General features: G+C 41.1%; 3 protein-coding genes across 3 annotated transcripts; all 3 read left to right on the plus strand.

Moving 5' to 3' along the window:
- The first annotated feature begins 1,552 nt into the window (after positions 1 to 1,552).
- LOC133028173 (5-hydroxytryptamine receptor 3A-like) lies at positions 1,553 to 5,807 on the plus strand. Its single transcript, XM_061095368.1, has 10 exons — positions 1,553 to 1,592; positions 2,268 to 2,428; positions 2,553 to 2,597; positions 2,875 to 2,984; positions 3,404 to 3,573; positions 3,705 to 3,865; positions 4,177 to 4,387; positions 4,602 to 4,736; positions 4,938 to 5,017; positions 5,589 to 5,807. The coding sequence occupies exons 1-10, from the start codon at positions 1,553 to 1,555 to the stop codon at positions 5,805 to 5,807; spliced, it is 1,332 nt and encodes a 443-aa protein (XP_060951351.1).
- Positions 5,808 to 7,401: 1,594 nt separating this feature from the next.
- Positions 7,402 to 12,225, plus strand: LOC133028174 (5-hydroxytryptamine receptor 3A-like). The gene is made up of 11 exons (XM_061095369.1): positions 7,402 to 7,444; positions 8,504 to 8,688; positions 9,370 to 9,414; positions 9,521 to 9,630; positions 10,152 to 10,321; positions 10,663 to 10,820; positions 11,101 to 11,311; positions 11,395 to 11,562; positions 11,628 to 11,654; positions 11,852 to 11,892; positions 11,995 to 12,225. Exons 1-11 carry the CDS (start codon positions 7,402 to 7,404, stop codon positions 12,223 to 12,225), a joined length of 1,389 nt encoding a protein of 462 aa, XP_060951352.1.
- A 2,165-nt stretch (positions 12,226 to 14,390) lies between these two features.
- LOC133028175 (5-hydroxytryptamine receptor 3A-like) lies at positions 14,391 to 22,853 on the plus strand. The gene is made up of 12 exons (XM_061095370.1): positions 14,391 to 14,430; positions 15,597 to 15,763; positions 15,856 to 15,900; positions 16,015 to 16,124; positions 16,237 to 16,406; positions 16,769 to 16,929; positions 17,389 to 17,599; positions 17,690 to 17,860; positions 18,154 to 18,215; positions 18,614 to 18,766; positions 22,006 to 22,061; positions 22,811 to 22,853. Exons 1-12 carry the CDS (start codon positions 14,391 to 14,393, stop codon positions 22,851 to 22,853), a joined length of 1,389 nt encoding a protein of 462 aa, XP_060951353.1.
- The last annotated feature ends 290 nt before the right edge of the window (positions 22,854 to 23,143 follow it).

Consider the following 23,143-nt stretch of genomic DNA (forward strand, 5'->3'; position numbering starts at 1 on the left):
CATTGTTGGGCTGAAATAATTAAATGATACGATTTTTGATAGAAAACAATGTCGTGGAATTTTACTCACCAGAAAGAATTTGTTTGCTTGTCGTGCTTGGTCCGCATAGATCACATCAGTTAGAGGGCACCCCTTCTCTTCAGCATCCAATCCTCACGTCTCCAAACTGTTTAGGGAGGTTGAGGTAAGAGTCTTCTAGACTCTTTTGTGCACTATTTACCTTCAGCTTTGAGATCCAGAACGTCCTCTCACACAAGTTATCCTGCCGACAACGCCAGATTGTCGTGGAATTTTCCCAATAGTCAAGCACAAGTCATCACAACTGTTCTTTCTGGAAGTTTAATTCTACATCAACAGATGGGCATCAACGTACAAGACCATTGCAAGGATTTCATACAATGAGCAATGACATACAGGAGACACAGCAGTTTTAAACATTTACAGGCTCCTCCTGTAAGAGGAACACATGTTATCAATTAACCTCTTTGATCTTTAGAAATAGGTGATAAGTATCCTGTCTTCTACTTGGTCTCAGGCCCCTTGAGTGAAACATCTGTTTTCAAGGATCCCTTATCAATGTTTTAAAACCCACTCACATCCCCTTTCCTGTGACGTCTTTGTTAGGTGACCCTGTAAGTGAGGAAGTCATATAACATCAGTTGAGAAACACCCTGATACCTAAGGGAATCCATTTGCTCATCTTCCTATACATCAAAGTAGTTCCTTCCATCAATCAATGCCCAAATAGTAAAATTGCCACCACAACTACAATCCAATGGTTGATGGTTGATGAATGAATCAAGCACAAACGCAAAAAAACGTGTCAATGTGTTTGTGTTCTGAGCTTTTTCCTTTTTTTTGACATTTTAAAGACCAAAACAATCAATGAACAAATCAAACAATAGAATGATAAGTTGCAGCCTTATGCTCCCTGGTTGTTTGTATTCACAGCCGATCCACTGACTCACATGAGGAGACTGTGCTCAGTAGCCGTGGTGCCGGGCTGCTGGCACCGGACAGGGAGTGCAGCCTTAATGAGAGTGAGGGGGTGTAAATGGGCAAAGCATGATATCATTAACCAAGTCTGTTTGGTGATCAAGTTCCTGTCTAATTGAATTGTGTTGTTGTGAGCTGCGTCTTATGTTCAACAGCAAACCTCTGTTCTGTAGCTGAGCTTTAACCCACTGAGCTTTAGTCTCTGCTCTTAAAAGAAAAAGCTGTAAATTCACATTATCTTTGTGTTCAGATGGATGAATCCCCCCCACCCTCCTCGCCTGCCCTTTCCTATAGTGTTAATCCACATCACTCACCTGTAAACCAATCATCTGCAGCCCCACCTGCCTTCAAAATCAAAACCTGATGTATGTTCACCCCCCCTCTGCTCCTCTGTGAGCCAATCACAGCGTCCGTCCGTGGTGTCCCAACGAGGGAGGGGTCTCTTCACAGGAGGTCGTTCATCGTGTCCAGCGGAGACACAGTGGGTCTGGTCTCACAGCAGGGACACACACACACAGAGACACACACACACATACACACACACAAAGCTGTAGATATGGTGCCTGTTGTTTTCTTCGTCCTCATCTTCCTCACAGGTAAGATCTTGTGTTATATGAATATAAATTTCAATTTTTTTATATTTCAGGTTGAACTGTACTTGAACTCCCACTGTGAAACAATTATAACAAATATCAAAACAACTAAATACACATTATGAAGTAGTTTGAAGCAGATATGTGTTCATGTACTTTTATATGTGTGTCTTCTAAACAACTGCTTCTATTGATCATGGAAAAACGTGTGTTTATTGTCTTTAATGATTCTAATTGTTTCCAATAGAGTTAAGGTTTGGTATTTTTTTATTGAACATTTTGACCATCAAGTCACTTTGGCTTCACTTTTCGTCGTCCATCTTAATTTCAAGTCTATGGGTCGGAAAATAAGTTTCTTTCTGGTAGAGACGGTCAAATATATCTAGATCTTGCAGTTCTAATTAAACTGTACAGAAATGAAAACTTTAAATGTTCTTATAGCAGCGTACAACTACATCAAAATGTGTTATAAACCTTTTCTTAATGATTATACTTGAATGTTCAATACGGGGACTTGAAGTAAAGTGTTACCAATGAAAGAATATAAAGAAAAACCCACGAGAAATAAAATGCTAAGAACTACAAGCTGCTCAATTTTGAAATCCACACATAAAAATGTCGTCTAAAAGTCGAGCTGTACAATGACAATTTGATGCATCGATATTTCTTTGACGGCAGGTGGGACGTCCTCGGAGAAAGTGTGCAGTTACCACGACGTCCTGGAGTATCTGAACCTGACCACGGAAAACAGTTTGTATAAACTGACCCGGCCCGTTCTGGACCACACGCACCACACCACCATTCACCTGGAGGTGCTCCTCTACGCCATCCTGGCTGTGGTACGTTCGTCACGCAGCTCAAATGCTGAACGCTGCCGGGCTGCGGATCAGTACTGACGGGTGTGTGTGTGTGTGTGTGTGTGTGTGTGTATGTGTGTGTGTGTGTTTGTGTGTTCATTCACAGATCGAGAAAACGCAAACTTTCGTTCCTTTTATCTGGGCATCGATGGTGAGTTGACTGAGTGAAACCAGGGGCTGTTAATTAAAATGGATGACATGATGGTTCACAAGAAGTGAAGCCAAACAATATTGATCGCCCCCTGGTGGGTGGCAGCAGTACAGGCATCTTTATTGATAGTGTATGAGTGAAACTTTCCAATTTTGTATTTTGGATTATTTAGATGTAAAACGTCATTTTGCATTAGTAGAAATTCATGTTCTAGTCTGTGTGTTATTCTTTACTTAATGCGACTTTAAACGTGAGCTCACTTTAACATTTACCACAGAAGTGGAACAATGAACTAATTTCATGGGACCCTGCTCAGTTCTGTGGAATAACTGGGGTTTCAGTTCCTAAAGACTTGCTGTGGAGACCAGACTTGATGATCTATGAGATGTGAGCGCACACTGACACACACACACACACACACACACACACACACACACACACACACACACACACACATACACACACACACATACACACACATACACAAAGTGATCATGCTGAACATTGTTGAATAAATCATTGCTTTCACCAGGTAAAGAGGGTGTTTGCTAGAGGATGGACTAATGGGTTATTATTCTTTGTTAAACATGAAGCTCTTAAACATTGTGTAAGTTAATAGCTCTATATCTACACCCTGTGTTTGTTCACGTGATCTGCATTAGTGCTCACTCTGATGAATGAATACACAACGGGCTTCACACTATTGTTTGGATGAGCAGTGAGAAAACATGATCCTGTTGATTCACTGTTTGGTTTAATGCTACACAAACACACCCTGAAAAGATTCTGTGTGCGTTTGACCTTAGGATACAGAAAGACGCCTCCCATCAAAACCCTTCCCTTTATATAGACCACAAGGGGATGGTCACGTATGAAGAGGACATGAACGTGGTCAGCACCTGTAGAATGGACGTGCACAAGTTCCCCTTCGACACACAGAGCTGCAACATCTCCATCGGCTCTGCGATAAACTGCAGTGAGGGCGAGTGTTATTCAGTAACAGTGATGTATTTTTTGTAACTTTTGCTGTTTCCGTTAAGATTTTATTTTATGTTTGAAAGTCAAGTTGTTATTCTCAGCAGCTAAAATCTCCTCTTCTCTCCAAAGTTGGGGAGGTTCATCTCTTTCCTGCCTCCAACTCGTCCCGGGCCACTCAGTTCTCCCGCGAGTTGATGGCGTCTCAGGGCGAGTGGGAGTTCCTCCAGCTGTCCGTCAGCGACAACATCCTCATTTACGACAACCGTTCCTTCGAGCAGCTCGTTTACACTGTACGCACACAAACACACAGGTGACGAAGCACAGGACCAGCCTGAGCAGAGTCGGAGCAAATCACCATCATCGACACAGTGAATAAATCGATATATCTTTTTAGATGGGAGGTGATAGAGTCCAGGGGTTTGGATAATCTCATTCGGAAAACTGAAAACTTGGTTTAATTCCTTATTTCACGATCTTACATAATTAGTGGTTTCATGGTATGATGGTTTAAAATAATGGAAAAATAAAATGTTACGATTAAAGTTATATTTTATGCATAACTTGGTGGATCTCATCTGACCCGTGACCCTGTTTTTCCCAGTTCACCATTAAGCGGCGACCCCTCCTCCACGTCATCAACTTCCTGTTGCCCATCCTCTTCTTCTTGAGTCTGGACCTCGCCTCCTTCTTCATCTCGGACCACAGAGGAGAGAAGCTGGGATTCAAGGTCACTGTGCTGCTCGCCATCTCCGTCCTGCTGCTCATCCTGAACGACATCCTGCCCTCCATGTCCAACAAGACTCCGCTCATAGGTACAAATGGACTCCAGCCTCAAGAACCAGTGCAGCCAGGTTATAGAGACGAGGACTGAAAACCCGAATAAATCAAAAAACTCTGCATTTCTAGATATAACCAAGTTTAAAGAATCTAGATGTTTTCTTTCTGGTTTGACTCAAACCTCAAACTCTATTATGGTTCTCACAGCCCTGAACGAAACAGAGTGATTGTCTGTTTTCCTCCTTTCAGCGACCTACTGCATCGTGATCTTTGCTCTGATGCTGCTCAGTCTGCTGGAAAGCATATTGATTATATATCTGATGGAAATCGACTCCAAACAGAGGCTGAAGAACGACCAGGAGGACAAAGTAAAAAGTGACGACGGTAAAACAGGCGAGACCCACACATCCGTGACAGGAGCAGATTCCACACAAGCTTAGGATCCTGAAACTTAATTTTCCAACTCAGCTACTTCATTTAAACTCTGATTGACCGATTTTTACTGTCTGTGCCTTGATTCTTTCATATTTAGTCACACATTTTATATTTTTTCATGAATCGTTGTGGTTATTTTTGTGTTTTCAGCGAAGAGAAGTCGGATCTTCTGTTCATGTGTCTTCAAAGCGTCAGAGAAAGAGACTGAAATGCTGCCGGTGGCGGAGGAGGTACAGGATCACACTTTCAGATTCAGTCTTAACATACAGTCATATGCATTATTTTAAAGTTTTTACTATTCTTCACTCTCTGTAATGCGTGTTTCTATCCAAACTGTTTCTGGTATTAGGAGTAAAAAAATATCCGATTGTTGATTTATATATATATATTGAAAATAAGCAATTATTTTACTTCTAAGTCGTCATGACAAAGAAATATAACATTTATATTTTACAGTTCAACCATAAACCTCATCACAAATAACTATAAATATAGATACAGAAGATACTTTAATCAGCCGACAGATAACGCTGGTCAGGTTCTATTTATTATATGTTACCACAGAACCTTTGAGGTCATGCAAAACTATGAAAGACAAAATAATAATACCAAAATATAGGAAAAGTGTCTGTGGATGCGTGTTATTAACATGTGTCTGTGATTGTGTGATATTAACATGTGTCTGTGGATGTGTGTTATTAACATGTGTCTGTGATTGTGTGATATTAACATGTGTCTGTGTCTGTGTGTTATTAACATGTGTCTGTGATTGTGTGTTATTAACATGTGTCTGTGGTGCAGGTCAGATGTGTTCAGTCGAGGGAGTCTCGTATTCTGCTGTTGATTCTGGACGAGCTGCAGGAGCTGAAGAAAACCATGAGTCTGCACCTCAGCCCCATGGAGGAGGGTGGGGGGAGGTTGTTCCTCTGGGCCACAAGAATCAACAGAGCGTTCTTCGTTTTCTACGTCACCACCGTGTTGCTGTTCCTGTCCCTGCTCTACTATGAGTGGAAGAGTTAGAAACGTTCAGTCCCTCCCTGTAGTGCCTCAGTTTCTGTATTGTGTGTATTTCATGTGTTTGAATGTTGTTGTGAATTCAGCTGAGATCATCCGTTTGATTCGAAGTCTGTTTGATGTCATTTAATCTTTCTGCTTAAAGATGTGTAATACATAATCCATGTTGGTTCAAGGCCAAAAATGTAATATTGAAGAAAATAAAACTTTAATGAATTTGAAGAAATTCCCTTGTGGCCTGTTCAGTAGAGATGTACGGACCAGTAGAAAACAAAACGCCTCCCGCCCCTGCCTGTCACTGCAGGGGACAGTTACCCAGGATGCACCTTGATGTGGTCACACCCACCAAAGAAAAGACTTGAGCTGAATCTAATTTAATCAGGATGATCAGTTTCAACAGATAAAGGCGGAAAACCTTCTCCTTCCCGTTCACATCCATCACTTGTGAGAAATGGACTCGCTGACCTCGCTGACATCATCTCTTCAGTCTCCTTCCCCTTTGCAGCTCATCGTTCAGTCTAAACCAATCATGTCCACGTCCATGTTTCAAACACGCTGTCAGAGAGGAGGCTTGTTTTTTAACCGCGTTGTCACCATGACGACACCTTGACCCTAACAAGGTTAGAACGTCAATCCAAAGACAAAAACAAATTGTTTTGTTGCCTAAACTGAATAAAACTTCAGCGTTTCCTACACGTCCACTTCTGTCGTTCTGAATTGTTGACATAAAACCTCATTGGATCCAATGAGTCAAATTCCACTCTGACCCCGACAGCTCAGTCTGACAGGTTCTCACTGGCGCCAACGGGGGGGGGGGCTCAACTTTGTGATGATTGACTTCATGTTCTGGTTTTATTCTCAGAATGAAAAGTCAAAGTTAATGATTATAAGACTATAACGTTTCTGAAGAGTAAAATAAAGGTAGATTTAGTCTCCTGGTGGAGAGTTTGGATCGACCTGAGTTGGATTAGCCTCAACACAGTGCACTGACATGATGCTGATGCCAAGTGTGACATGAACACATCGGAACATATTAGTTAAAAGTCTCAAATATAACATACAAGTTATCAATTTGGAGAAGTAAAAACTGTATGTTCCTCTAAAAGGAACAGAAAGTTTTTACAATCTAGTAAAGCAAAGATACTAGAAATGCTTTCTTAGATAAGTGAGTAAATGAAATGAAAACACAAATGAACAATCATCCGGTTCCTATGGAGAATAATTCATTAGCAGAACACAAATTAATAGAACAGAATGTAATAGAATTGAATATCCGGTGTTGTTGACACTGATCACATTTGAGTTTTTCATCCGAACCTGTGGGATTTGAGTGAAAATGTTTACTGGCTGCAGTTTCTTTAACTCGCCTCTCGTTCTCGCTCTGACAAACCCACAAAGAGCTGCTGTGGGAGTGAGCTCTGTCTCCAAATGGCTATTAGACTAATGACATTTGAGGAGAAAAAAAGAGGAAGACAGAAAACATAAAGGTTTGTTAATTCAGTTTGTCCGGCCCTCTTACTGCACCAGGCTCTCAGATTCCCTGACAATAGTTTGAGGGCACACAGTCGCTGAACAGTCGTCTGACACAGGTGTCGCGGTCATGCTGTTCTTCGGTTCTCTCCTCCTGCTCGTCTTCCTCACAGGTAAGAACACGACACCTGCAGATTCATTTATTTATCTGTTCAAACTACTGTGAGAGCACTGGTTCTCAACTGGTCTGGATCTGGGACCCACCACCCCCCCTTAATGAAAAGCCACGACCCAAATCGAGGAGAATCTTCAACTTCTCAAATGTATTTGATGAAAAGTTGGTGCAGTTGAACCTGAGATACAGGATATCACAGTATGCCAACACAAAAAAACTAGTTTAATGATAAACCAAAATGACCAGCAGGTGGCGATGCTAGAGAGGGAAATATTCCCTTTTACACTCAATTTTCTAACAGACTCAGAGCTTTAGCTGAGAATACTCACTCACTGAATCCAGGACAACCAACACTGCACTATGGAACAAATTCAGCGTCTTTAGCTGCAGCTTTTATTCAAAATCAAAATAAATTAAACAAAAAGTGCAATTCAAAAAGATTCAAGTATACAAACTTTTCTTCTGATTACCTTTATCAGTAGGTAAATACTGAAAAATATGCTTTGAAGAAAATTAAGCAGCACTCACTTCAAGTTAAGGAGTATGAATAGATGACACTCTAAATCCCCCACAGGACTTTTTTCTTAACATTTTCTTTGCCCACTTTTGGGTTGAGAATCACTGTTTTAGAGTTTTGAGAGTCGTCTATGTGTCAAGTTGAAGGAAATTAGGCTTTAAAAGACTCAAATTGTAAGAAATAACATTGAACGTCTTTTAAAAATAATATATATCTGTCTAAAACCTGTTATGTGGCGTCTTTAACATAATTCCGGGAAAATGCATTTGGACATATTACCTCAACTGATCTCAGAGAGCAATCCTCGTCTGAACTCAACAATCCTCTCACTAAGGCTCTTTGTGTGACCACAGACACTCCATGTTACTCCTCACATTGGTGAGCTGTGGTTTTAATGGTCAGATAATTTGACAGGCGGCGGATTCCAACAACACAGTTGATTGTCTAATGTCCTTTCTCCTAAACCATTTCTCCTCAACTTGAACTTCTGATTTACCAGAAAAAATATGCAAACATGTGTGTGAGCATCTCACTGATTTCTTCTTTTACTCATGTGCTCTTCAGACGACGTGTGCCCGGAGGAGAACTGCAGTTACCAGGACGTGTTAAACTACCTGAACATGAGCAGAAACAACGAGCGCTTCTCCATGAGCCGGCCTGTGAAGGACTACAGACACACCACCCCGGTGTACCTGGAGGTTGTGCTCTACGCCATTCTAGATGTGGTGAGCGGTTAAAGAGTTTACACTGTTTTACAGGGAGAAACACGAGTGTCACAATAAAGCATTTGTTGGACATTAAAGAGATTCTGCACTTAAATGTGTATTATATATATTTACTAGGGCTGGGCAAGTTAACTCGTTTAATCGAGTTAACTCAAGTGATGAGTTAACTCGATTAATTATTTTATCTCTCATTAACTCAGGTTTGATTTTTTATTGTTTTATTGTGAAAGTCAGGCTTTTATTTTGTGAAAGTCTGTTGCTGACTGCTGCAGAACAGGAAAAAAGAAAATAATTGGCGGATAAACAATCGAGTTAACTCATCACTTGAGTTAACTCGATTAAAACGAGTTAACTTGCCCAGCCCTAATATTTATACATGGAAAATGCTGCAAGAATAAGTAATAAACCGGAAAATAATTTAATTCTATGATCAGAAATCAGTCAAGTCCATTTTGTGGATTTTTAAAAGGTTCTACGTGTCTTAAGAAGTTGTTTAAAAAATAATTTGCTCATCAAAAGGTTTAAGTGTCATAAACTTTAATTTCTGCAATAATCCAAAAACATTCGCAGAAAAATCCAACTGTTTTTTGTGAAAAGAACCAATTTGGATAAAATAATAAAAATCCCTGAGCTGTTTGTTGGCTGTGCTGTAACAATATTCACATATAATTCTGTTTGTAGGTTGAGAAAGAGCAGAAGTTCATCCCTTACGTTTGGACTGTCGTGGTGAGTTCTGCAATTTAAAAAAACCCGTACATTTCTTTCCCTTGTTTCAGGCTGTAATTTTTTTGTTTTCATATTTTTGTTCCTGTCTTGTTTTTTTTTCTCGTAGCGGTGGCACAACGAATACATTTCCTGGGATCCAAACCAATTTTGTGGAATTGACAATGTTTCTATGCCGGCTGAACTTTTGTGGAAGCCAGATCTCACTATTGTAGAAATGTGAGTAGCACACACACACACTCACACACACTCACACACACGCACGCACTCAGAAACACACACGCACAAACATGCACACACACAAGGATGCGTTCAGTGCATTTATTGATTTTCTAAATTACATAGAAAGATGGAGTCATAATGGTCACAATGTAAGAGCAAAATTAAGAAAATGAACGCCAGTATCATATTTTCCAATTTGTTGATTCGACAGTAATGTGGATAGAACATCCGAACATTAGGTTTTTGCTAACAGCTGAAGCATTTGGAAACACAACACTTATTCGTCTGAGTGGAAATGCTAGAAATATACGCAATAAATTGAATTATTGCAAATGTGTTTTTATGACAAAGGTGTCACAGCAACTTCTCCTTAAGTTATCTTGCACGTATTATTCCTTATTTCCGTGCAATGAGGTTTACTGAACGTGTAAAAGAGTTTATCCCTGTGGTGATGTTGGTGCCTGTGTAGTTTTTGAAGCAGCTGTGATGTTCACGTGTCTCCACATGTGTCCAAGCAGGACAGAGAAGGACAAAGCTCGTCCCAGTCCGTATCTCACCATCAACGCTAAAGGTGACGTGGAGGTTCAGAACGTCCAGGTGTTAGTCAGCACCTGCAGGATGCAAATCTACATGTTTCCCTTCGACACTCAGAGCTGCAACCTCACCTTCCAGTCCGTCATACACGCTGGTGAGAGCATCCATCCATCCATCCATCCATTCATCCATCCATCCATCCATTCATCCATCCATCCATCCATCCATCCATTCGTCTGTCTGTCTGTCCATCCCCCCTTCATCCATCCATCAATCTATACATTTATTAATCCATCCATTCATTTAACCACATCCTCTGCTAAATGGTAAATTATTCTTTATATGCTGCTTTTCTGGTCTTAATGACCACTCACAAGGACGCCCGCTCTACCCCCTGAGCCACAGCCATTAGTCCATCCTTTTATCCATCCATCCATCCAATCCATCCGTCCCTTTTGCTCCTCTAACAAACAGTTATGTCCTTTCCCTCCTCAGCTAAGGACATTCGGCTGCGAGCCAGTGACAACTCCTCAGAGGCCACCGAGGAGTCTCGGGAGGCGATGCGGACGCAGTACGAATGGTTGTTCATCAACATGACGGTCACACCCAGAAACTCCACAGATCTCCTCTGCCAAGACGTCATTGTTTACACTGTGGGTATAATGACTCTGTTAAAGAACAGTTTGAGGTAGTTGCACTTTAGCATTTTCAGTTTAAAAGACTCGATCATTTGGTAACATATGTTGAAGAAATGTTGCATTTCCTTTCACGTTTTCCCTTTCATTCCTCTCAACGACCTTAAACAGATTATACCAAGTAAACCTTTACTTGTTCTCCACTGCATTATGTGGATTGAAATGATTTTTAACTCTGTCTTCATGAGCCGTTGTTGAAGTTACATCAACCCCCTGAAGCTTGAACCTCACTTATCAGATCAAAATGAAGAGGAGGTCGGCCCTCTACATCGTCAACTTCATCCTCCCCATCCTCTTCTTCCTCGGTCTGGACTTGGCTTCCTTCCTGATGTCAGACACCAGCGGTGAGAAGTTGGGCTTCAAGGTCACCGTGCTCCTCGCCGTCACCGTGCTCCAACTCATTCTCAATGACATTCTGCCTTCGTCCTCAGACAGGATCCCGCTCATAGGTAAAGAAGCTCAGAGTTTTTCCTTCACTGGACTGAACTCATTGTTTTAGCGTTTCATTAATGACGGAGCATTCTCCCCTCAGCGGTTTACTGCATCGGGATTTTTGCTCTGATGATGCTCAGCCTCCTGGAGACGATTGTGCTGATGTATCTGATCGAGAAAGACTCGGCGCCACAAGGCAACGAGAAAAGCAGAAGTCTGAGGGACAAGTGTAACCAGGGCAAAGACAATTACAACAACTGTCATGAAGGTGAGACCAGAGGTAAGTGTCACCAGCTGTTCTTCAATTCAAAATAAACCATGAGTACAAATTAGCTCTTTGTTACCAAATCTTATTTTGGTGTGAAAGTTGTATAAGACTAATGTTGGCTGGAAGGATATTACAATATAAGTAATGAGGCAGTGAATAGCTGGTGCAGCGTGATCCAATAGAAACTATCTTACTAATTTACAGTTTTTGTTATTCAACATACTTGTTCATTATATTGTATTTCCAGAGATGCACTCATGGACTCAGTGCTCGAGTATCTGTGATGTAGCTGGTGAAACTCCGTCTGAGCTGCTGTCTATGGCCAACGAGGTTGGAAGTGACTTAGAATCAGATTGCACTTTAATGCTCATGACAATGGACACAAAATGCTGGATCAACCGTCTAAACAAATCTACTGAACCTCTCTTGCAGTGTCAGAGCAGAAAGCTGGTGGAGGACGAACGGGTCCTGGATACGGTGTCAGACGAGCTGAGGGAGATGGAGAAAACTCTGAGTCTGATACTCAGCAGCCGGAGAGACGAGTGCAAACCCGGCTACTGGAGCGCAGCGGCTAAAAGAGTCAACAAAGTCTTCTTCATTTTCTACGTCATAGTGATCACCGTGTTTTTATTTTGGCTCTTTTTAATGTGGAAATCCGAGTGATTATCGCTAACTACAGACTCAGAGCATAAACGCATATAATATAATTCAATTTCCTTTATAATCCTTTTTGCAATTGTTTCCAGAGCTGCTTTCAGATTGAACTGCATTTTCCACAAGTGTATCTGCTGCGCTACAGGCTCCGCCCCCTCCCCTGGAAGTTCTGGACATTCTCCCACTGCTTCTTCAAATGTGAAAGGCGACCTGGAAAATGTCTGCGCCCAGTATTCGTCACATTTTCCAGAGTTCACGTCTGAATACGGCTCAGGAAACAGCACAGCCTTGAACTCCGAGTCTGACATCTCACCTCCAACTACACTACAACTTTTCTATCTATAATTCTATTCACACTGAGAAACAGCCAGAGATCAGCAGCCTGCAAAGGAACAAGCTGAGTTTTGTAATGCAGAGCTGCAGAGGAAATGTGCATCAGCGGTTGGTCTTCACACTATAAGTATAACCTAATAACCTATACTGTAAAATGCTACTCCATGTATTTGCCATAATGTCTAAATCGTACATTTTACAATTTAATCTCCGTCAAATTGGGTTCTTTTGGGGACTTAATGCCTTTTGTTAAGTCATATATTTATTTGATTGTGAATAAAAATGTACCACTTGGCTCCACCTCCTCCTGTACAGAATAAAGCTGAAATATCTCTGGTATATCGGTGCGGCCATTTTGTTCTTTCGACGTCACTCTGCACAAAGGAGTTGAGTCGTTTCACACACACACACACACATTAATGGGAAACAATTTGGACTTGTTGTCCGACGCTCACATTTAAAAGATCATTAGTGAATTGATGAAATAAAACCCGTAGGCCAACGCCCAGCAGTGTGTAATGGTCTCTCAGTGACCACAACCACCGGAAACTAGAACAGACACTTGTGAGCACCTTCTGATGATACACACAAACACACACACACACACACACACACATGTTTGTCAGCTATATAAGTGAAGACACTCATTAGCTTAATGCATTCCCTGGCCCCTTACCCTAACCATCCAAACTTAACACCTAACCCTACCCCTTAACCTAACCGTAATCTAATTCTAACCCTAACCCTAAAACCAAGTCTTAAGCCCCAAACAGTCCATTAAAGGGGGGTCACAAAGTGAGGACCGCCCAAAAGGTCCTCGCTTTGCTAAAAGGTCCTCACTCTGTAGGTTGTCTAAGCTGGTCCTCACAAAGATAGCAGTACAAGAGCATACACACACACACACACACACACTCACACACACACACATTCACACTCACGCAGTATGAAAGGACCACAACTTATACAGGATGAACGTCTGCAAATTCCACTTCAACAACCTCTCCTTCAGGTTCATCATTCACCCTGGTGAGCCACACACACACACACACACACACACACACACAAACACACACAAACACACACCAGATTACCACACACAATCTGTGTTGGGATATAACAAGGTACATTTATGTGAGTACAGTGAATGAGCTAAGACACAGTTGCATAAGAAGCTGCAAATGAAAGCAACTTCACTTTATCTGTACAGAAATGATAATTAAGCTTTTCATTTGTTAACAAATTGTAAAAGTCACCATTAAAATGTCTGTGCAACAAATAAATAGCTTGATTTCAAATGAATGAGGGATCATTTAAAAAAGTAATTAGTGAAAAGAATGTTTAATAAAATTGTTATTGATGGATTCATTTCTTGTCTATAAATTGTTTAAGTTTTTCATAATATTTATATTATATTGTTTTTATATTATTATCTATTCGTTGATTAATTAAACAGCAGATATAACTGCTTATTTTCTTATTGTACAACCAATGATTCATTTATGTTATGATAACTTATAATTAGAAAGTAGTTTGTTCTCCATATACAAGGGCTCTGAAGTTCCAATATGAAAATAAATAATGTATTATTCTTTTATTGAGTGGACAATGGACAGGAGCAGTAGAAGAAATTGGTTGGACTGTGATCCTCTGCCCAGTGGGGGAGTGGTCAATGGTTCCTAATGTTTCCCAGATTCGAGAGAATAAAAGGAAGTGCTGGACTCTCAGTGTGTCCGTCCCTCTGCCTGTGAGACGAGCTGGAGTTTTCACTGCAGAGTAAAGTTGTTGGACACTCTCCCTTCACACCTCCACCCACACAGTCCTGCTCCTCTACTACTGGACTCATGATGCTCGTCGGCTTCTTCTGCCTGTTCGTCCTCTCCGGTGAGTTTTCTGAATCCAGTCTAAAGAATAATCTGCTGAAGGGTTAATTCATTGAAATTTTAAAGTTTTAATGTCTCTACAAAGTCAGTGTCAGGCTTTGCAGCTCTAATGTAAAGAGCACTAAAGCACTAAAAAAAGATGATAATAGTGCATAGTGTATTATTTGGTTATTATGATATAATACCAAAAATTGTTTATTATATAATATAATATATATATTTTTTGTATTTCTTTAAAGATATTTTCAAATATGAGTCTAAATGTAACTTTTTACATATCATGTGATAATAGATCCTAGATTAGGGAAATAGTTTTACACACGATAAAACAGATGTGTACTTTTTAATGTAATGTTTGCATTGTTGAATTAATCAATTATTAGATATCTTTAAATTTATTTTATATTTTGAGTTCCGCTTAATAACGTCAATCCGCCTACAGAGTGTCAGACTAAATACATCTGGACAAATCAACTTCCAACTGTAACTTCTCCTATTGCAGTCGGATCAAATATCACTCTTCAATTAATATTGAATTAAAAGTCTGCGAGTGCTTTGTCTGAATCAGAGTTTTTCAGACTGAGTGCAGCTTTGCCAGGATTCTATCAACACACATTAGTCTGTGTCTAACGGATGGATCTCAAATGGAGAAGCTATTTAGACAGAGACCAAAATTATTCTGTGGTCAGTTGCCTTGCCACCTGTCGCCAACATCCATTATTGTGAGCTGGTGATTATTATATGGACCGTTATCGGAAGTTTGATAAAAGTTTCATAATCCTCATTTGGACAGACACCTCTTTTCTGTCCGGGGACGAATATTTACCGTCAAAACTCAAAGTGCATCGTACAAACTTAAAATGAAACAGCTTTTTAAGAGGATTTGACCATATTTACTGTACTTTTGTGGTCATTTGATGTATTTTAAGGCCTTTAGATGCAGAAGAATTGTAAATTACATATGTTTTTTCCCCTATCTTTATTAAAGACCACTGTCCAGTATAAAACAGTATACTCAGCTGTGATTCATGCTTCTACACAAATAAACATTAAAACAAAACAACAAATTCAATGGATGTCGACAAAAACAAACAGAAAATGTTTCTCTCATATATTTGTACATCATCTGTCTTTCTTTTTTCTTTCTTTCTGTCTCCCTGTTTTCAGCCGTGGACGTGGCGTCCTCGGAGAAACTGTGCAGTTACCAGGATGTTTTAAACCACCTGAACTTAACCAAAAACAATGAGCTGTTCTACATGACCCGGCCGGTCAAAGACTACAGACTGGCCACCAACGTCTCCCTGGACATTCTGCTCTACGCCATCCTGGACGTGGTGAGTGTGTTTTTTTGGTCGTGAATATACAGCTTTCTGTTTAAAAAAGCATTTTTATGATCATTCCCACGTATGTTTTTGTTTCTTCATAGAGAGAAACTGACCAGACCTTCATTCCATATGTCTGGATGTTCATGGTGAGTTTTCTTTTTTCAATTTATCCTCCCTTTGTTGGAAACTCAGATCTCCCTTCCCTCGATATGTTCCCTCTCTGCTTGTTCTCGACTTTGCTGTTGGTTTTTCCCGTGTAGACGTGGGAGAGTCAGCACATTTCATGGAATCCCGAAGACTTCTGTGGTATTGAAAATATTTCTATTCCAAATGAAGTCTTATGGAAGCCGGATCTCACCATTGAAGAGATGTAAGTGGCAGATTGATTTCATACTGAGACAGTGGTTGGACTCAAGGGTGTTATGTCACTGTTGAGTTGTTTGAAATCAAACAGACCATAATATCTATGATGTGTGTTACAGGACAGAAAAGGATCGAGCTCCTCCGAGTCCTCACCTCACGATCAACAGTGACGGACTGGTCCATGTGCAGAACGACCTGGTGCTGGTCAGCACCTGCAGGATGCACGTCTACAAGTTCCCCTTCGACACTCAGAGCTGCAACCTCTCCTTCAGGTCCATCATCCACCCTGGTGAGCCACACACACACACACACACACACACACACACACACACGCACACACACATACACAAACACACACACACTAATGTGAAGTGTTTCCAGTAGCATCCTCTGATGGAGTCTTTATTAATATGATGAGTTTTTACAATTATTGCCTTAAAAAAATAAGGCACAGAGAACGATGTAAGACACCTTTGAATTAAACATTTTAAAATGAAAGCAACTGTACTTATTTCATTTTTATGCAATTTGACAGGGTTTATTTTTACTTTTACTTCAGTACTTCCCATGTTACATATGTTCTTTTTTAATCTGCCAACGTCACAGTTTTATGACAGTTTAATCATGACTTTTTTTTATCTTCCACCTCAGCTCAGGAAATCCATCTTTTTTACAACTCCAGCTCTAAAGAGGCCACAGAGGAATCCAAGGAGTTGATGCGGACGCAGTACGAGTGGCTGTTCAACGACATAAAGGTCTGCAGTGAGACCATCGACTCGTTTGGCTTCGAACAAGACGTCATCATTTACACTGTACGTATCACAGGCTGCAGTTTAATTCAGGCCAGAGGCAGAGTTAGGATCAGATGCACCGGAGCTCGCACACAACAGTGAGGTCAGGTTGTGCTGGATGACAAATACCACTAGTGCAGCAGAAAGACTTTGAGGACATTAAGAGATTGTCCACTTTAGATGAGCGGCCCTTTCTCTCTCTACTTTGTCTTTTCCTTTTTGTCTCTTTCTGTCCTTGCGGTCGTCGCTCTTGTTGAAATGTTACACAGCGTCATTTGTTAAACATGACAATTTTAGAAAGCACCTACTACATAAACAGCAGAATTACCACAACTAGAAATAAACAGCTGTTACTCAACATGATAAAAAGCAAGAGCAGATTGTTGCAGGAAGCTGTGAACGAGTTTCTGCAGTTAAATCTTTCTCAGACTCGCAGGAGCTGGAAGATCAACTAACCGACTTTTCAATATCATTTGCCAGATCAACATGAAGAGGAGGTCTATCCTCTACATCGTCAACTTCCTTCTGCCTGTCCTCTTCTTCCTGTTTCTGGATTTGGCCTCCTTCCTGATCTCAGACAACGGCGGCGAGAAGCTGAGCTTCAAGGTCACCGTGCTGCTCGCCGTCACCGTGCTGCAACTCATCCTGAACGATATCCTGCCGGCCTCGTCCAACAGGATCCCTCTCATTGGTAAAGGCTTTGCAGGGATAGAGAATTGGACACATTTCATCCAGTTTGTTGTTATTAATCTGTGTATATGACGCGGCCCTCTCTCTTCAGCGCTTTACTGCATTGGGGTTTTTGGTCTGATGATGCTCAGCCTCCTGGAGACGATTGTGGTGATGTACCTGATGGCGAAAGACTCGGCACCACAGGAGGACAAACCGGAAAACGACATATGCCTGAAGGAGGACAAACGAGGCCAAGTCAACTTCCAAAACTGTGAAGAAGGTGAGATTCACTGAAGGTTTGAATATCTGCCCAGGTAGTGTCTCCACTAAGGTCACTGTGAAAAGACGGTAGGTTGAATTCATGTTTTCAGCCCTGAAGACAGTTGGACACCTGCAGCTCGTTGCTCCAGCTGCTGTCAGTTAGATTTAGGAAACTGATATCTATGAGTGTTTGTAATTTGTAAATATTTCATGTGAATGTGAATTTTGGACCTTTGTGGAGGTTTCACTGACATTCTAGTTAATTATGTAATTGCTAATAATCACTTTCTTGTATCGGATGTGTTCTTCCAGAAGAGAAGAAATGGAGTCGATGTGATTTTTCTGCTGATGAAACTCCAACTGAACGGCTGAAGGTTTGGATTTCATAACACTTTACCTATGAAGCCTTGAACTTATAGACTGTCAGTAAAGATGGACGACATGACTGCTCTCCAACAGTGACCCAGACCCTGTCTCCTCCATGTTAGCAGATGGGACATGTACCAAACTAAAAAGGTCAAAGCACAAATAAATGACACATCATGACTTACATCCATCTTTATTTACAGTCTCCGCTCCAGCTACATAACACACAAACAAATTCAAAAGGGTTTTAGGTTAAATAACCTGAGTTAGAACAAATAAGTCGTTTTGAAATCTGCCATCCCTCTCAGAATACTGTACTGAGAAATCTGTACGTCAAACCTTACAGCTGACGATATGTTTGGGTTCATGATAATAAACCATACTTTTCAAATAATCCCGGTTTCAGCTCAGCAGCAGCCGGATGACGGACGAGTCCCCTAGCGCTGAGAAGCTCGCCGATGATCTGAGGGAGGCGGTCGAGACTCTGACTCTGCTCCTCAACAGGAAGGAGGACGGGAAACCCGGCTACTGGACCAGAAAAACTAGAATCATCAACAAAGTCTTCTTTGCTTTCTATCTCACAGCTGCCACGCTGTTTTTAGTCTGTATGTTCTTCAACTGGAACACAGGACATTAATTATAACGCTATATACTGATGATATCTGCACATCTAGTTCTAGTTGCAGTAAAGGTTCAGCTTGTAGAATTTGGTGACATCTAGTGGTGAAGTGTCATGTTGCAGCTAAATACCCATCACATCACCTACCCATTCTAGGGTCAAGGATTATTTTATATTCAGTTACCAATTATAATAGATTCCTTTCACCTAAATCTTACACACTGGACCTTTACCGAATTATATTCTACCATTGAGCAGTAGATTTATATATTTGAAATGTAACATGTACATATTATAACAAATAAGCATGCCAATGTAAACAGATTTGCATCATACATGCTCTCTCAGGTGCGGGTAAAATCATAAAACGTGAGTCTTTCCTTGTTTTCTGCATCTTAAAAATAATCGTATTTAGCTATTTGCTTACATTGAATAAAAGTCCTGTCATGTAACAGACTTTGTAATAAGTGCGCACCAATGCCAAAGGCCCAACAGTCCATAGGTATCTGTCCCCTCAACATGTCTTATTCTTTATTATTCCCTATAGGAGAACGGTGATTATCATAACATTAAATAAAGTGAAAATACTCCTGGATCTAACCCCCTGATGTGGATCTTTTGTGTCTCCTCCACCAAGGTTCATGGTAACTAGTAGTTTTGGCGTAATCCTGCTATTTGATAAACAAACAAGCATAGACAAAAACATAAACCTCCACTGCGGAGGTGGTAAAAACCAGGAGAAATGTATTTAACGTGTATTTTTAAGTTTTAGTCCTGTCCACTAACACGGAGGAGGCAGGGTTAATTCTACAACCAGCCACCAGGGGGCAATCAAGACGCTTTGGGGGAGTAGTCATGTTATATATCTTCATCATCTTTATATCATCTTTATAAAACAAATCGCCCGACATAAAACAAATGAACCAAAGAGTCTATGTTTGTGTGTGTGTGTCTGTATGTGGGTGTGTGTGTGTATATGTGTGTGTGTCTGTGTGTGGTTGTGTATGAGAGAGTGGAATGGTCCCTCACTTTGCCCCGCCCACTTCCAGTGTCCCACTAGTGTCAAAACATCTGGTCAGTTTGCCTCCAGCGTTTGCTGCACACGCGTCTCACACACTCTGATGCATCTGAGGCCAGTGATGCTCGGTGGCGTCCTCTTCCTCCTGCTCCTTCTCTCAGGTGAGTCCTGTGGCGTCTGAGTCGATGCTGATTATCCACGTTATCCTTATTATCCACAGGCCTCGCTGTGAACAGCTTTTAATTGAAACTGCTCTCTTCCTCATCTGTGGTCAGTTCGGACTAATGCTTCATTATTAAAAGGTTCCTGTCGTGTGTGACTCTGAAGAGGTCTGTTTTTGTAGTTATTTCTTCATTAGAGGTTCATTACAATCGACAAAGTGAAAATATCTGATGCATAAATCAGTGTCATCTGGATCTTTTGTTGCAGATAAACCCAGAGATGAAGAATCAAACAGAGGAATGGAAAAGGCGACTTTCATTAAAGTGCACATATTCATATTTTCTTGTACTTTCTAAACATGTTCGCAGTTTTTAAGTTTTTCGCAGGATTTCGTCTTGGCCGCTGAAGTGTCCGTGCTCTTTGGTTTGCTCTCCGGCCGCGCCTTGTGTTTTCTATAAAGCCTTTTAAATTAACTCAAACTAAATTATTGATTATCGGGTCTATGTGGGTTTTTCTTGGTGCTTCCTCGCACAGTTTAATTACATGGAGACTAGGAATTGGGTTAATTGGAAACCAGAACAAGCTGTCGGGTTGAAGGGTGTTTCTACAGAGAGGAGCAAACATTTAAATAAAGACTTTGCATTATAAAAATCAATACTGTTTCCTGTCAGTTAAATACAAAACTGTTAAAAATACAAGAGAAAGCTGCTGGTTTAGCTTTGAACAACATGTATTAGTTTGACGTGGACGTAGCAAACATGTAGAATTTAATGATAACATTTATTTGGGGGTAGTGTCGTCGCTATCGCCAACATCCGTCCTTCTCATTATGGATCTACGTCACCACAAACACTGCGTATAACCACAAACGTCATGGTGGCGCTACAGGTAAAAGTCAGAGGATCAACTAAACTAGTGAGGATATTTTGAACGGGACCCAATGATAGGGTTTAAGAGTAGACTGAAAACCTTTCTTTTTGATAAAGCGTGTAGTTAGAGCTAATTAGTGCGGCAGAACGTAACTTGTTCTATTTTCTAAAATAGGAAGCGTTTAGTTCAAAAAAGGCATAGAGGTATATATGTCTGATCTACTGAGTGGGCCACATGGTTTTCATCGTACTACCATACAAACCAGTAGCCAGTCAGATTTACCTTGAGCTTCAGTGTACCCCCAAGTTCGGCCTGTATCATTGTATGATTACAAGGCAAAAACCCCTGATGACGCTAATACGCAGAGGGAATTTATGACACACGGAGCTTCTCTTTCCAGCTTCTCCTTCCTCTTCTCCATCCCTGTCCCCCTTCCCCGGAATCCCTTTGCTCTATCTCCCGCAGATCCAGGGCCTCTGTGGCTCGTACCATGGATTACGATTTGTGGATCGCGCATCAGAGGTCGCAATGCTGGATCCAGTATGGCGGATTCTATATCGTGCGGGCTGATCGTAGAGGGAATGGCGGATCCTTCGTCGCATTGGCATCGGATGGCGGTGGACCAGGACCGAGGCGGCAGCCCATGATGGATCCTAATAAGCGGCCGTGGACAATGACTGTGGACTAAAGTGGCCTCTGATCAGGATGGTGGATCATGATCCTGATGGTTGCTGACCATAGACTTGACATACCGTATCGAAGTTATCCTTCAAAATGTTTACCCTATCAATGCTGCTTAAAAACTTTAATCTTGATGTTTTCCTACACTTGACACCCATTGCACTTCTGTCTGTCCTGGGAGACGGATCCTCACATGTGTCTCTCTCTGAAGTTTCTACATATTTTTACCCTGTTAACAGTTTTTTTTGTTTTGTTTTTCCTGACTCTTGCTGAGGGTTTAGGACAGGGGATGTCACACCATGTTAAAGCCCTATGAGACGAATTGTGATTTGTGAATATGGGCTATACAAATAAAATTTGATTGATTGATTGATTGAATAATATCTTTATAGGCACCATTTAAAACATGCAACAGATAAAACCTACAACACTGAAGCGTGTTCTTTAGGGGCGGCGGTCCTCTGCGGCTCAGGGGGTGAAGCGGGTCGTCCCCCTGGACGGAAGGTAAGTGGTTCGAGCAGGACTGCCGGTGTGGGCCTTCCCAGATGTGCCTCTGGGGATGATGCATAATAGACAAGCGTTGTTTGTAAGTGTGTGTAAATGTGACTTTTAGCATAAAGCACTTTGAGTGTTTAAAGTGACGAGAAAAGCGATCGATTATCGATTTCTAAACAATAGGAAATTGCCAAAGGTCCAAAATGTTCTACATGAACCGAGCTGTTAAAAGCTACAAGACGCCCACAAAGGTCTACTGGGATTTGCTGCTCTATGCCATTCTAGAAGTGGTAAGTTGTCATTATAGTTGTTTAGTCCAAGAAGGCTGCATTGGTCTGTTTTCTCTGTTTGTCTCTCACATCACAGAATCACATTATATCTGGTGGCCATTTATGTGCATTATCTATATGCCTCACATTAGACTCATCCTGTCTGTGGTTAGGAAGCGAGAGCTTTCAAATGAAGATTAATGTTTTATAATTTATTCCCATAAATTTGTCATGTCCCCACTTGCCTGGAGGATTGAGAATGAAGTTATATAATATCCTGACTTACAGGAAATAGTGAGGAAAAATCAGGGGATCAGCGTCGTCTGACCGGTGTCACAGCAACTTCTCCTTAAGTTATCTTGCAGGTATTATTCCTTATTTCCGTGCACTGAGGTTTACTGAACGTGTAAAAGCGTTTATCGCTGTGGTGATGTTGGTGCATGTGTAGTTTTTGAGGCAGCTGTGATGTTTCTCCACGTGTCCAAGCAGGACCAAGAAGGACAAAGCTCCTCCCACAAGGACTACCCCCTGAGCCACAGCCATTAGTCCATCCATCCAATCCATCCGTCCCTTTTGCAAAGAGTCAACAAAGTCTTCTTCATTTTCTACGTCATAGTGATCACCGTGTTTTTATTTTGGCTCTTTTTAATGTGGAAATCCGAGTGATTAATGCAAACTACAGACTCAGAGCATATAAGCATATAACATAATTCAATTTTCTTAATAATCTGGTTTACAATTGTTTGCATAGCTGCTTTCAGACTGAACTGCCTTTTCCACAACTGTATCTGCTGCTCTACAGGCTCCTGTTCTGGACATTCT

Source organism: Limanda limanda, chromosome 21 (assembly GCF_963576545.1).
Source record: "Limanda limanda chromosome 21, fLimLim1.1, whole genome shotgun sequence".
Lineage (NCBI taxonomy): Eukaryota > Metazoa > Chordata > Actinopteri > Pleuronectiformes > Pleuronectidae > Limanda > Limanda limanda.

Bases quoted from the DNA above. Each gene is read 5' to 3' on its own strand.
- LOC133028173 (XM_061095368.1), top strand. From the start codon at position 1,553: ATGGTGCCTGTTGTTTTCTTCGTCCTCATCTTCCTCACAG. The intron at 1,593-2,267 runs GTAAGATCTTGT...CTTTGACGGCAG, and splicing joins CGTCCTCATCTTCCTCACAG to GTGGGACGTCCTCGGAGAAA. The intron at 4,388-4,601 runs GTACAAATGGAC...TCCTCCTTTCAG, and splicing joins CAACAAGACTCCGCTCATAG to CGACCTACTGCATCGTGATC.
- LOC133028174 (XM_061095369.1), top strand. From the start codon at position 7,402: ATGCTGTTCTTCGGTTCTCTCCTCCTGCTCGTCTTCCTCACAG. The intron at 7,445-8,503 runs GTAAGAACACGA...CTCACTGATTTC, and splicing joins CCTGCTCGTCTTCCTCACAG to TTCTTTTACTCATGTGCTCT. The intron at 10,322-10,662 runs GTGAGAGCATCC...TTCCCTCCTCAG, and splicing joins CCAGTCCGTCATACACGCTG to CTAAGGACATTCGGCTGCGA.
- LOC133028175 (XM_061095370.1), top strand. From the start codon at position 14,391: ATGATGCTCGTCGGCTTCTTCTGCCTGTTCGTCCTCTCCG. The intron at 15,764-15,855 runs GTGAGTGTGTTT...GTTTCTTCATAG, and splicing joins TCTACGCCATCCTGGACGTG to AGAGAAACTGACCAGACCTT. The intron at 22,062-22,810 runs GTAAGTGGTTCG...GTGTCCAAGCAG, and splicing joins GTCGTCCCCCTGGACGGAAG to GACCAAGAAGGACAAAGCTC.